This window comes from Pinus tabuliformis, chromosome 8, assembly GCF_031772625.1.
Source record: "Pinus tabuliformis cultivar Carrire ecotype Pingquan chromosome 8, CPIR1, whole genome shotgun sequence".
Classification (NCBI taxonomy): Eukaryota; Viridiplantae; Streptophyta; class Pinopsida; order Pinales; family Pinaceae; genus Pinus; species Pinus tabuliformis.
The window spans coordinates 11,255,759-11,269,715 of NC_142294.1; the positions used below are offsets into that span (position 1 = coordinate 11,255,759).

General features: G+C 37.4%; 1 protein-coding gene across 1 annotated transcript in view; it reads right to left on the minus strand.

Moving 5' to 3' along the window:
- Nucleotides 1–13,957, minus strand: part of LOC149233914 (ARM repeat superfamily protein) — a 524,198-nt gene that overhangs the window by 300,496 nt on the left and 209,745 nt on the right. The window contains exons 20-21 of the mRNA XM_089371682.1: nt 3,897–4,064; nt 3,447–3,740 (exon numbers count right to left, since the gene is read on the minus strand). Coding sequence (XP_089227808.1) covers nt 3,447–3,740; nt 3,897–4,064 — 462 coding nt within the window. The remainder of the gene's footprint in view (nt 1–3,446; nt 3,741–3,896; nt 4,065–13,957) is intronic.

Here is a 13,957-nt window from a genome sequence, read left to right on the forward strand (position 1 = left end):
GTTTGGCACACACACCAAGGCAGCATTTCAGCAAATCTGAACAGCATAAAGAACAAGCAGAAAAAGGCAGATTTAGTGAGCAAAACAGTGAAAAAATTATTTTTCAGCACGAATATCGAGGAGGCGATTTTCTGCACTTTTCCCGAGGGCTGTCCGTACAAGTCCGTACGGCCGTCCGTACAGTCCGTACAGTCCGTACGGTCCGTACATCCGTACGTCCGTACAGTCCGTACATCCGTACGGTCCGTACAGCTCTTCCAGCAGTTTTCAGATTGTCGTTTGGGCTGAAAACAGATAAGTTTTGCTTGCTGGAAAAATTTCTGTTTTGCTGATTTTTTGCTGAAAATATTTTCTCTGTAAAAGGCATTTTCCAGAAATAAAGAAGAGCTCTCAAACTGGTTTTCCCCAAGAGTTGTAGGGGGTTTTTCCAGGGTCAAGTTGACCAAAAATCACTGAGTTTAAATGTGTTTTTATGGCTGTTTTAATTGCTGATTTTTTATTTCTGCAATTTCCAGCACTCTGAAAAATTTCCAGAATTTGTGTTTTCAGCAATATTTATTTTTTCAGTCTGTTAAATGTATGGCTATGGGAATGGGCATTTAACTATATGGGAGAAATAAGGTGAAACTGAAAACCGGGGTGGGAAACAGAAAATTTTACATGGCATACTCATCACAGACTTTAAATTCATGTTTAAACATGTAATAATAAGTCTGAAAACATCCTAAAAAATTCACTGCATAATTATCACAGCAATAACCTAAGTATCGTGGCTCTTATTTTATGCTTCTTCAGTGATAAATCTTGATATTGAGTGACTGATAGTATTATTACAATGATTGGTTGCATTATTCCAGTGGTGTTTTCTAAGCGTACAAGGTTTCTATATCAACCTTCTTTTATTTTCTACAGTTCAACTTTCTTTCTCATCACATTTTGATAACTGATCTGGCTTTGGTAAACTGATATACTTGTTAAACAAGCTACAGCCAGCTTATTTCTTTGATCTTACAGCAGAATCATTACAAAAGGGATCTGAAATTCCAGGGGTATCACCATTTGTTTTGGAGGATCAACTATAAGTGTTTGGCTATAATTGCATGCATATATGGGTGACTTGATTTCACTGTTAGAAATCTGATATACTCTTTTTCAGAGGTCTGACATAGGTCTGATCTTGACATTACAGTGATATATTACCTTTTCATTTGGCACTAAGCTTGAATCTAGATCATTAGTACTCTTTATCTTGCATTCAGTGATCATTTGAGAAGTGACTTGGTGGACTGATTGGATCATCTAGTGACTCACATCACATCGCACTTTTGCTTTAATTGGTTATTGAATGTTGGTATCTAAGGACTGATATATTCTTGGCAATAAGCTACAACAGTCGGATTTCTTGACAGCAGAATAACGTTGGTATATCTTAAAGTTTGGTGCATTCATTAGTCCCTCGTTGCTTTTCTCATGCATCATTGTGCCATTTTGTAGACAGCAGATTGATATTTGCATTAGTATTGGAATGAGCCTCCTTTCTTATTTCTTCTCTGGTTTGGATACCAACCTTTTCCTCTGTGGTTCTCTGCTCTCATTAGAATCTCATTGCATGGTAAAATCATTGATAGAAATCTCATTTTCTTGAGTTGTTTGTGCTTGCATCCTCTTACAATTTTCTAAACGCTGTTTCATAAAAATGAACAGTGCTATAATCAACTACAGCAGTTAAAGTTGTGACAGTGCTTCACTAATCTAAGAGTTTATTAATTCAAGATGTTGCTCACGTAGCTCTCTGTGGACAGCTTGTTTATCTCTAGCTACTTGTGCTTGTACACTATAGATTTCATTACAACCATATAACAAAGCGAAATTCTAAATGAGTCACATGATTAAAGGTATATAGTTTTGTTGTAACTCATTGATTCATTGGAAGAGGTTTTTTGTAATCTTGTATTGCAAGTGTTACTTTCGCAAATTGGATAGTAGGTTATTCAGTACTCTTGATCTACATTGTCTCATTAGAGCATTTTCATTGCATATCAGTCTTGCATCTTCCACTAATTTCTCCTTGCAATATTGCCTATCTTGTTGCTCAAGGAATATTTCATCATTGAGCAATTTCTCTAATTTATTTGAGCATTGTATAGAGGCACTGTTCTTTTATGGTCTCATCTTAAGTGTCATATTATTTTAGTTGAGGTTATCTATCTCACATTGTTCAATTTGATAACAGAACTTTCCCTTTAATCTTAATTCAAGCTGCATAGACAAGTAATTGCCTTGCCTCAAATCTCCTAGAACTTGTTGTTCCAATAAGTTTCCCCTTTCATCTATCTTTAGGGACTGCCCCCCTTAGCTTTTCTAGGAGAGAGCTAGAACGGAGTGAGTAGGGATCAGGGTGACAGCCCCTACTCTGAGTGTTGTGCCTTAGGTGTACACTTTGGGCGACAAACCCTAAAGCCTTAGGGGAGGCCCCACTGGACTAGGGCTAAAGATTAACCTCTTTAGTAAGGTGAGGAAACAAATTTATACTATATAGTCAAGATTGGTCAATCATCCAGATCACCCCTTTATCCAAACCAAATGCCCAAAACATTGAGTAAAAGCACTCAATTGCAAAACGATCAAACTCCCTGTTGAGTGGTAGCCCACCTTCATTCAAGAGGAATGTCGGATGGTGAGAGTTGTAATGACTGGTGCAGATGGTGGAGGAACTAGCATATCATCATCATCATCATCAATCAAATGTGTAGGGCTGCTAGCTGGCTGGCTGTCCAAAATAAGAGGGGAATTTCTCCTGTGGGGTCGCCCATTTTTGCGGGTAACAAGGCCCTCAACTTGAAATCCCTCAACATAGACAGCCTTCACAATGTTCAACTTTGAATCTCTCCTAAGTTGCAGGAGAGGACACAATCACCAAGAACTGGTAAATAATATCAACAAGAGAGGACGGGATAAGAAACCCAAGTTTGAAAATCAAAGGAGAGCTTTTCTAGAAAGGAAGGTAGGCCAAAAGGTCATAAGGGGAAGTGTAAAGGGCAGAAAGAAGTTCAAGATCAAGCCTTCTTGACAGAATGAAATTTTATTTGTAGGGAGTATTTCCACCTCCTATGATGTAAGAAATTCTTGCATCTCAATCTAAGAAGATCAAGCCTTCTTGATAGAATAACTTTCATTTGTAGGGAGTATTTCCACCGCCTCCAATGTAAGAAATTCTTTCATTTCACTCTATGAACCCCAGTTTTCAAGACAAGACAAAACACCCATACCTAGATATAAACTAAATCCATAAGAAAAACAAATTAGGGTTTGCATTAGATACCTGATATATTTCATTTTCAATTAGTTTACTAAGCAAGGGAAAATAAGACTACAAAAAAAATTCTTCTGCAATATAGGACATACTATGTAATTTAAAAAAAAAATAACTAGGATAAGATGTGCACCCGGATTTTTTTATCTGGATCGTACTGATAGCGGACAAGCTTTGGCACAAGCGAATGTAAATGAGGCTTAAGTGCATCACCAGCCTGCTTTGCAATTTTAGAAAATCCAAAAGCGGCACCACGTTTAGAGTTCAGAGAGGCCTGATAATTGGCCAGATCCATGAACTTATAAATCAGATCAGGTTGGCCCATGTCAGTTGCTAGACTGCAGAGTTCCTTATATGTGCTTAGTTTCTCCCCACCAGGTCTTTCTCCAATGCTTCCCTCTTCAAACACTTCAGAATCCTCTGTCAGCTGCAGAAAATTAAACATGCTTAGTAAAATTTGAAGAAAAGAATTGCAAGATGGATTTCAAGAGAAGCCCTGAGTGTTTTTCCTTTTTCCATCGATGTGTACAATGTAAGATCCTGTTGGAAACAAATAGAAACTAAGCAACAGATTTTCTGATACCTTGACAACTTGTTTCCTCTTTGCTGTGCCGGTCAATGTACTGACAAGAGCTTGGACTAGTTCACTCTTTGTATTAGAATTGCCAAGGTCATAGACAATGCTCATGCCACGTGAAGCCATCTCTTGTGTGAGTTCATTCTGCTCTGCTAGTAAATGAGAAAAGGCTTCCTGTAAATGTCAACAACTGTATGGTTAAAAAATTTATAGCACATAGCCCTCTTTTTATTACTGTTACACAGTAAAGGCACACATCTTCAATGATCAGCTGTCCAAGTATTGTATACCAGTAACCATATATAATAACCATATACCATTCCTGTGTGTTATATTAACAAATATACAGTGTATACAATTGCAACATGTTCCATACACCCAAGTTCAAAACTGAAGCATATAGACAATGCACCCAAGCCACAATTATGTTTGGAGATGATTAAAATTTGCAGTGTTAGCTTTTTCAAATCAACATAATCAGTTGGTCTCATATTTATAGTCATTTTTAGAGATATATATATTTTTATTAATACCTGAATGATTGAATGATTACAATGGTGGAAGACCCTGGCTTAAATACAGCCCAGGAGGGGGCATGATCTTTGATCATACCCTTTAGTTTAGAAAATTAAATTAAATAATTTTTTACATAACATTGTCTTCCTCTCGAAAGAATGCTTTGTCCTCAAAGAATAGGTAATGAAGGATGTTGCTGACGAAATGTTTCAGTCTCCCAAGAGGCTTCTCTTCTGGTAGGCCCTTCCACTTAATCATGTATGCTTTGATTACTTGTGATGTCCCTTTTTCTAGTGTTCCTTATGCCATGGTTAGGATGGACTTTCAGGGTTGGAGGCAGACAGGTCACATGTGCAAGTTTACTTCATCGGTGGGCCCAGGGACTTTTGGAGATGTTTCATGGGGTTTTGAAGAGTTTCTATGGGATCCGATGGCATTCTCTTGGCATATTCTATCCTCTGCACAGTTTGTCTTTCGTTCCATTGCATTCTAACAACTTTCAGGAAACAGGATTATTATTGGGCATAACTCAATTAGTTATGCTTAAGGTGACATTCTGAGAGGAATACTTGACGGAACACCTTAATGTAATAGCTTGTTGAAACCGGAACAAGAAGATGTATAGGATGGGATGGTTAGAAGTGAATTTCAGTGACCTGAGGAGGCATGGTAGTCAGTTTACCATTTTCCCGCATTAAAAAAAATTATTTTAAATGACATAAAAAGAGGGAAATGTGCTCAATGGTTAAAATAATAATAAAATAGGAGGTTCTAGAGGGGTCCATCAGATTTATAAAAGAAGAGGAAGACATTAGAGGACATCATGGATTTGATTTTTCTTCTTGTATGAGAAGTTTGAGAACCCAGATCTCTACTTCATTTGTGGCCCCGGGACGGAAACCCTCGGGTGATTCTGTCAGATTGGGCAAGCAACCATCTTCCCTTGGTGAATTCGTCTAGAATTCACAGGAGAGCTTATAAGTTGTATCTCAGTTCAGTTTTGGAGGGTCGGTTTCAGCATTGGAGTAGATTATTTTTGGAGACCAGATTATCTATCTCAACTATTTTAGTGGTATCATCACGTACACTCTTTCCAGTTATTTTAATGAAAGATTAGATTATTTCTGCTCATTGTATTATTGAATTTCATGCACTCTATTGGTTATATTTTGCATGGCAATTTTATGTTAAAAGAATGGTAATTTTATGGAAAAATTTTGGTTGAATTAGATTTTTGCAAAATTAGTCAGATATCTCGTATTACAGTGTTATCAAAGCCTTGGTCTTGGCTCAGCCTATGGGTTTTTCAGTTGTGCCTATCATGGTTTGAGGGTTTCGGGGTTATTCGCAATAATTCCGCAAGTGTCAGGATTCTCCAAATTGTGTGCTTACCTTGGGAAACAAATTCTTCAAAGCTTTAGATCAAATTTCCATTATATTCAGTGGCTCGAAAATCAAAAAATATTGTTATGCCAAAAGATGTGTACATTTTTGTTGTAGCCAAGTGCATGTCTTTCATTTCAAAAGGAGAGTTCCCACAACCAGAAGTTGCCTATGGTTTGTGACCGGAACATGATAAGCGCATATGTGACACTGACCAGTGTAGCCAATCAAAGGTCTGAGTATTGAGTGTGTGTGTTGGACAAAAGTTTGAATATTGATAGCAGTTGTGGTCTGTGACCGGAACATGATCTACGCATAAGTGGGACTAACCAATGTAGCTAATGGAAGGTCTGAGCACTGAGTGTGTGCGTTGGACAAAGGTTGAATATTGATAGTAGTTAGCGTATAATTGATTGACAAATTTGAGCAATTAATCAAGTGAAATATATACATGTTTGATCGATCAAAAGTTTTTAGACTTGTTGACTATGCATAAAGGTCAAATGATGAGGCATCTCTCAGTGTGGATGTACGTTTCTATGTCCTAGTGTCTATGTCTACACTGGAAGGAACTAAAAGATATGAATTGAGGGAATGGAGCTCGTGCTTGCCGCATGCCCAGAGTAACAGGCATAGAATATTCGTGTGATCAAAAGAACCATGAGAGGGACACAGGCCAGACACCAAGCATTGTTTCCAATCACACAGATCGAATAGGAATATTTCAAGTGTTGGGGGTCGAATCTGAGTCTGAGCTAAAGTCGAGATGCAACGTCGAATTGATCGTGGCTGCCATTTCAAAGAGTCAACGTTGATTTGAACGAATTACAGGAGAATGAATTGTTCGCCAATTACATCTATGCTGAATTCGTATATTTGTTTGGACCCACAGTGACGTAACACAATTGGGGAGGACACGAATTGCAGGCAATCACTGCACAAGACCGATTAGAAGTGTGCTTGTGAATTGCTTGATTGCGGTGATTAGCAGTGACAGAGCCGAAGTAACCTATGCATTGGTCCAACAGGGAGTTTAGTGATTGTTGTGTGTCACGAAAATTGAACGTTGGCCGAGGAACTCATAATAGAAAATGCATGTGCATTGTGAACCATGAGTCCAGCGTATATGCCATGCATTGTATCGTAAAGAAAAGGGTGTCTGATGGTTTGTGGTGTCGTGTGCATATTGTAAAAAGTAAAGCCACAAAGTATATGCACTGATGCTGGAGCGTAGACACAATGGTTTTCCTACAACAGATCAGGGGTGAGAGCTGACTAGAGTCAATACAATGCTCATTCGCACAAGTCAACTAGAGGAAGAGCAAGCTCATATCTTCATAAGGGCTGAATTGCAAGATTGGGAGAAGGTCAAGTTCTTTCTAATTGATAATTAGACTGCCATTTCTCTTTATTCGCTAAAATGTGGGCCACGTATCACTATGTTGAGGAACGTTGGTATTTTCATATGTTGAAGCAGAGATGTGTGAGTGTAGTTGGACCGTTGGTTGATTGAGCTAGTGTGTGCTGGAACAATCAAAACGCCTATAGCAAAAGATTAACAAGGATACTCTGTGGGTATGAGATGTATTACCATATATATTGATGCCAAGGTCTGAGGCCAGTGGTCTATAAAAAGAGAAATTGCTTGTATGGTTGGAAAAGTGTGTAGTAGTGTGTACATTGTTGTAGCAGAGGGATGCATTTCTGATTTGCAGAAAAGTACATTTATGCCAAGGGGTGGTTCGGCTTAGGTGCATCTCAAGACTTTATCATTCTCATCAAAGGGGTCGAAACTACCACAGTGGAGGCAGAGTTATCACACCAGGACATTGAACCAAAGAAGGAACGTATATTCTCAAAACCAAATTATATCTCAGGTTTCTCTATTGCATTACGATTTAGAATGGTTGCATGCTTGTCTACAGTGAAGTCTATGTTGGGACTAGAACCATTTACAAGCTTACTTCATCAGCAGGCCCAAGGGCTTTTGGAGATGTTTCATGGGGTTTTGAGGAGTTTCTATGAGATCTGATAGCATTCGCTTTGCATAGTCAATCATCTGCATAACTTATCTTTCATTCCGTTGCATTCCAACAACTTTCAAGAAACGGGGGTATTATTGGGCCTAACTCAATTAATTATGCTTAAGGTGGCATTCCAAGTGGAATACTTGACGAAACACCTTATTGTAATGGCTCATTGGAACTGAAACGAGAGAATCTACAAGATGTGATGATTAGAAGTGATTTTCAGTGACCTAAGGAGTCATGGGGGGCAATTTACCATTTTCCCACATTAAAAAGAATATTTTAATTGAAATAAAATGAGGGAAATGTGCTCAATGATTAAAATAATAATAAAATATGAAGTTCTAGAGGGTTCCATCACATTTATAAAATAGGAGAGGCCATTAGAGGACATCTTGGATTTGATCTTTCTTCTTGTATGAGAAGTTTGAGAACCCAATTCTCTACTTCATTTGTAGCCCCAGGACAGAAACCCTCGGGTGATTCAGTCAGATTGGGCGAGTACACATCTTCCCTTGGTGAATTCATCCAGAATTCACAAGAGAGCTTCGTAGTTGCATCTCAGTTCAATTATGGAGGGTCAATTTCAGCATTGGAGCAGATTATTTCTGGAGACCAAATTATCTATCTCAGTTATTTCCGTTGTATCATCATGTACACTCTTTCCAGTTATTTATTATAATGAAAGTTGAGATTATTTCTGCTCATTGTATTATTGAATTGCATGCACTCTATTGGTTATATTTTACATGGCAATTTTATGTTAAATGAATGGTAATTTTATGGGAAAAAATTGGTTGAGTTAGATTTCTGCAAAATTAGTCAAATATCTCATTTGGGATATTACATTACTCGTCATCACAACTTCTTTTCCCTGACAGTGATGACTTCTACTGGTTGTAAAATGATCTTCCCTTCATCATCTAATGTTGGAAGTGTTGTCTGTGCCGCTTGGTGTTTGCCAAGTTCATTTTTAAGGCTTACATGAAGACGTTGTGAACACAACTTTTATCAGGAAGGCTTAATATGTATGCTACTTGGCTGATCCTTTTGTAATCTAGTACGGTCCATAGAACTTTGGTGTCAACTTTTTTTCCCTTTTGTTTTAAGGATAATTGCTTGTAAGGCTAAAGTTTAACAAATACCCATTCGCCAACTTCAAATTCTCTCTTTTGTTTTGGTCAGCTTGTTGCCTCATACGATTTCTTGCAATATTTAGATTTCCCTTTAGTGCTTGGAAGACCTTTTGGGTTTCTTCTAACTAATCTTTAATTGTTGAAGTTTTGTCTCGATAATGGCAAGGTCCTTTCAATTAGGGGGTTCATAACAATACAGAGCTTGAAATGGGATCATTTTTGTTGAAGTGTGGTAAGTGGAATTGTACCACCATTCGGCAAGATGTAACCATTGAGCACACTTATTTGTTTGTTTGTTGCATAACATCGAAGGTAGGCTTCTAAACATTTATTGACAACTTCTATTTGACCATATGTTTGAGGATGGTATGCTGACTAAGTTGCAGGAAACATTGGAGAAGGGTCCGTTTCCGGCCAGAAACGAAATGGAATGTAGAAATTTCTGTTTTCCCACCTCGGTTTTCAGTTTCTCCTTATTTCTCCCATGTAGTTAAATGCCCATTCCCATAAACATACATTTAACAGATTGAAAAAAATAAATATTGCTGAAAACACAAATTCTGGAAATTTTTCAGAATGCTGGAAATTGCAGAATTAAAAATCAGCAATCAAAAACAGCCATTAAAACACTGATATTTTTGGTCAACTTGACCCTGGAAAATCCCCCTACAACTCTTGGGAAAAACCAGTTTGAGAGCTCTTCTTTATTTCTGAAAATTGCCTTTTTACAGTGAGAATTATTCAGCAAAAAGTCAGCAAGAAAATTTACAACTTATCTCCTTTCCCGTGCCTCACAGCAATCTGGAAATTACAGCAAACAGGACAGCAATAAATGTTGTACGGCCTCCGTTTTGTGCGCAGAAAAATCAGCAAACTGCTCCTCGATTTTTGTGCAAAAATCTGCCTTTCACTATGTGTTGAAACAGCTGTACAAATCTGCTCAACTGCTGCCTTGGAATGTGTGCCAAGCTGCTGTCTCCTTCTCCTCCCTGCTCAGAAATCTCTCTTGCTCTCTTGCTCTCCTTCTCCCAATCTGCTCATGAAAAAATGAATGACCTTTTCCTCCTTTTCCTCCTTTAATATAACTCCAAGTGACTTTTGGGTGATCCAAGTGACTTTTGGGTGATCTCTAAATCCAATGGCTGAAATAGATTTAGATCAATGGCTGAGATTAAATGCTCATTTAAATCTCACTTTCTATTTTTTAATTCACCCCACTTTAATAAAGACCCACTTAGTCATTTATTTCCAAAGTCACTTTTCCTTTCTAATTTTTCATTGACTTTATAAAAGTCACTTTAAAATTAGACTTAATAACTTTATCACTTAAAGTCACTTTTAAATTAGATTTAACTTTATAAAATTATAAAGTCACTTTAGGAGAAAAATTAAATTCTTTTGGACACTTTTCCCTAGGCCAAAGATCAAAGCCTAAGGGAACCACCTGTCCTCCGGTACCAAATTTCAACATGGAAACGAGGAAACTCGTACAGTACGATTTGGAAACTCATTTCCCGCCGTACTGGCCCGTTTCTCGAGGAGGAAATGTGGCCAGTACGGCCAGAAACGCGTTTCCAGGCCGTACAGTGGAGTTTCCTCTTCTAACTTGACTTTTTCTTGTATTTTATTTTTATTTTTTTGCTTCTAATTTTTTATTGGGCGACTAAAATATCTTCTGGATACTTCTAGATGCCTCACAAGTTATAAAAAAGAGGATTTTTTGAGTGGGGCAGCATAATGTTCATCCTTTTACTTAAATTGTTTACATTACCATGAAATGACTCAGGATGTTTGAGAGTGGTTTCACCCTCATTGGATTTCATATGGAGAAAGTAGAATTTTAGATCTCACTCAAAATCCAACAAACTTATCTGTTTTTCAGGATTTCAGGGTTGGGGGGATTGCAATGTTTCCATTGGATTTTGTCATGTACTAGGCTATGGAACTTGTGTTTAGTCAAGAGAACCAAGCCCTCTATGCAGGGGAGACTCCCAATAATCAAGAGCACGTAGGGTAGTAGGGTATGGAAGTTGTATTTAATCAAGAGCACTAAGGTCGTTCGATTATGTAGGAGGAGACTCCCAATCAAGCACAAGACAAGAAATTAGAAATTTCTCGTGGCTGATTTTGGATATTGCTATTTTCATTGTGATCATTCATGAGTAAATGTGATGTAAATTTAGAGACTTATAGTTTATGTATTGACAATTGACAACTTAATCATAATGTAATAAATTAGAATGTATCATATATGCTTTATGACTGCACATATTTCTTAAATGTCCTAATATATATATATATATATATATATATATATATATATATATATATATATTGTGTTTCCCCGTTTCCAAAACTTGGGGGGGTCACGTTTCGTACTCGTGCCCATTTCGGAAACTCGTACCCGTTTCCCCGTTTCGTGCAACTTAGTATGCTGAACTCATGTTGAGGTATGTTCCTATATGTTTGAAAAACTCCTTCCAAAAATAGCTTTTAAATTTGGCGTCTCTATCGTTGAGAATGAATTTGGGAAACCCATGTAGTTTGATGACATTTTTGCAAAATATCTCAGCGATTTGTTTTGCTGAAACCGATTTCTTCATTGCTATGAAGTGTGCATACTTGGTGAGTCTGTCGACTGCTATGAGGATTTTGTCTTTTCCATCTGATATGGGTAATCCTTCGCTAAAGTCCATTGATATTTCTTCCCACTTCTGGTTTGGAATATTTAAGGGATGGAGCAGTCTGAGGGTCATAATGTTCTCATTTGTGTTTCTCTGACATTGATCGCATTTTGCTACATATTTCTGAATATCATTATTCATTCATTTCCAGAAAAATGATTGGCGTGCATTATAGTAGGTTTTAAAGAAACCTACATGTCCTGTTGATAGTGAATCATTGGACTCCTCAAGAACTTTGGACTTAAATTTGGAATTTGAGCTTAGGTAAATTCTTCCTTTATACCATAGAATATCATTTTCCATTCAATTTTGAATATTGAGGAGGATTATTAATTATAGCACATGTTTCTGGATCATTTCCATGCTCACTTTGAATTTCATTAAGCCAATATGGAATTACAACCGAAATTGCAGGTAATGACGATTCTTCATCTTTATTGGACAGAGCATCTGCTACCACGTTGTCCTTTCCTTTCTTATGTAATATATCCATGTTGAAGGCCGCAATTTTTTCGATCCATTTTTGTTGTTCTGCAGAAAGTGTTTTATGTTGTAGGAGGTGTTGAATATTATGGTCTTCTTTGTATTAAGAACTTACTTCCAAAAAGATATTGTCTCCATTTGGCTAATGCATGCATAATGGCAAGCATTTCCTTGTTGTATGTAGACTTGAGACATTCTCTCTTATTGAGTTTCTTGCTTTCAAATGCAATTGGATGACCATCATGCATCAATATTGCTCCTATTCCAAAACCTGAAGCATCGCATTCAATTACAAAAGGCTTTGAAAAGTTTGGAATTGCTAGTACAGGTGCATTGGACATAAAGTCCTTTAAGTCTTCAAAACACTTTTCTACCTTATAATCCCATTGAAAAGTGTTCCTTTTCAAAAGGTTTGTTAGGGGTGCGGATACATGAACATAGTTTCGAATAAACCTTCCATAGCATCCCGTCAACCCTAAGAATCCTCTTAATTTGGAGACGTTAGCTAGTCTAAGCCATTCTTTTATAGCTTTAATCTTATTATGTGTCTGAGGCACTCTACCTCTTCCTTTCCAAAGGTGCACTTGGACATCTTTGATAAAACAAAGGTTCTTCTAATATAGCAAGAACTTGCTCCAGATATTGTACATGCTCCTTCCATTGTTTTACTACAAATTAGAATGTCATCAAAAAATACTAACACAAACTTCCTTAGATATGGGCGGAATACCTCATTCATGGTAGCCTAGAAGGTTGTTGGAGCATTAGTTAATCCGAAGGGCATTACCTTCAATTCATAATGACCTTCATGTGTTCGAAAAGTAGTCTTCGCCATGTCCTCTAACCTTATTCTGATTTGGTAGTATCCAGATCTCGAGTCCAATTTTGAAAAGTACCTAGCTCCATGAAGTTCATCTAGCATTTCATCTATAAAAGGGATCGGAAACTTGTTCTTAATCGTTATCTTCTTCAACCCTCGATAATCTACGCATAGTCTAAAGGATCCATCCTTCCTCCAAACTAGAACCACCAGAACAACGTAAGCGCTTCTTTTTGTGATGATTCCACGCTTCAAAAGATCCTAGACTAATCTTTCAATTTCATTTTTTTAATGACGTGGATATCTATACGGCTTCATGTTGACAAGGTTTGACCCTAATTTGACTTTGATTATGTGCTCGATTTCTCTTTCAGGAGGCAACTTCATAGGAATATCTTTGAACACCTTTTTTGTATTTTTGAATCAGTTCTTGAACTTCAAGTGGTAGTTCTTGAACTTTAGGTGGTTCTTCGCTAACCAATCTTGAAGCCAGCATCTCCATTTGATGACACTGCGCTACATATGCTGGTGCTCCTTTCCGAATCAGCTTCATCATCTAGTAGGATGATACAATTTGATTTTGAGGGAGTTGAAAACCATATAACTTGTATTTTTGCCCCTCCCATCTAAACTTTATAAATTTCTTTTGATGGTTCGCAGAGTAAGTACCTAAGGTTTGTAGCCATTGGATACCTTAGACCACATCCATTCCTTAGGCCTAGTGGTTGGAGCCGTGGAGCCCTAGATCAGAGATGGATTTGGATTCGGATCCACGAAGATCCGCCCTACATCTGCCCATGTGCAAAATTGTTCGACGTTAGCACAAAATTCCAAATTAGATGTTAACAAATGAATCACGCAATAATGGAAAAATCAATGGAGAAAATAATTAACAAGGAAGTCGGCTGCGATAATTCATTAATTTTTCCTTGGTTGGCCATATTATGAACTTTAATGCAAGATTATAAGCTACGGATGTTTCGATATTCTAATTAAGTTTTATGTTTATTTTAAGTGT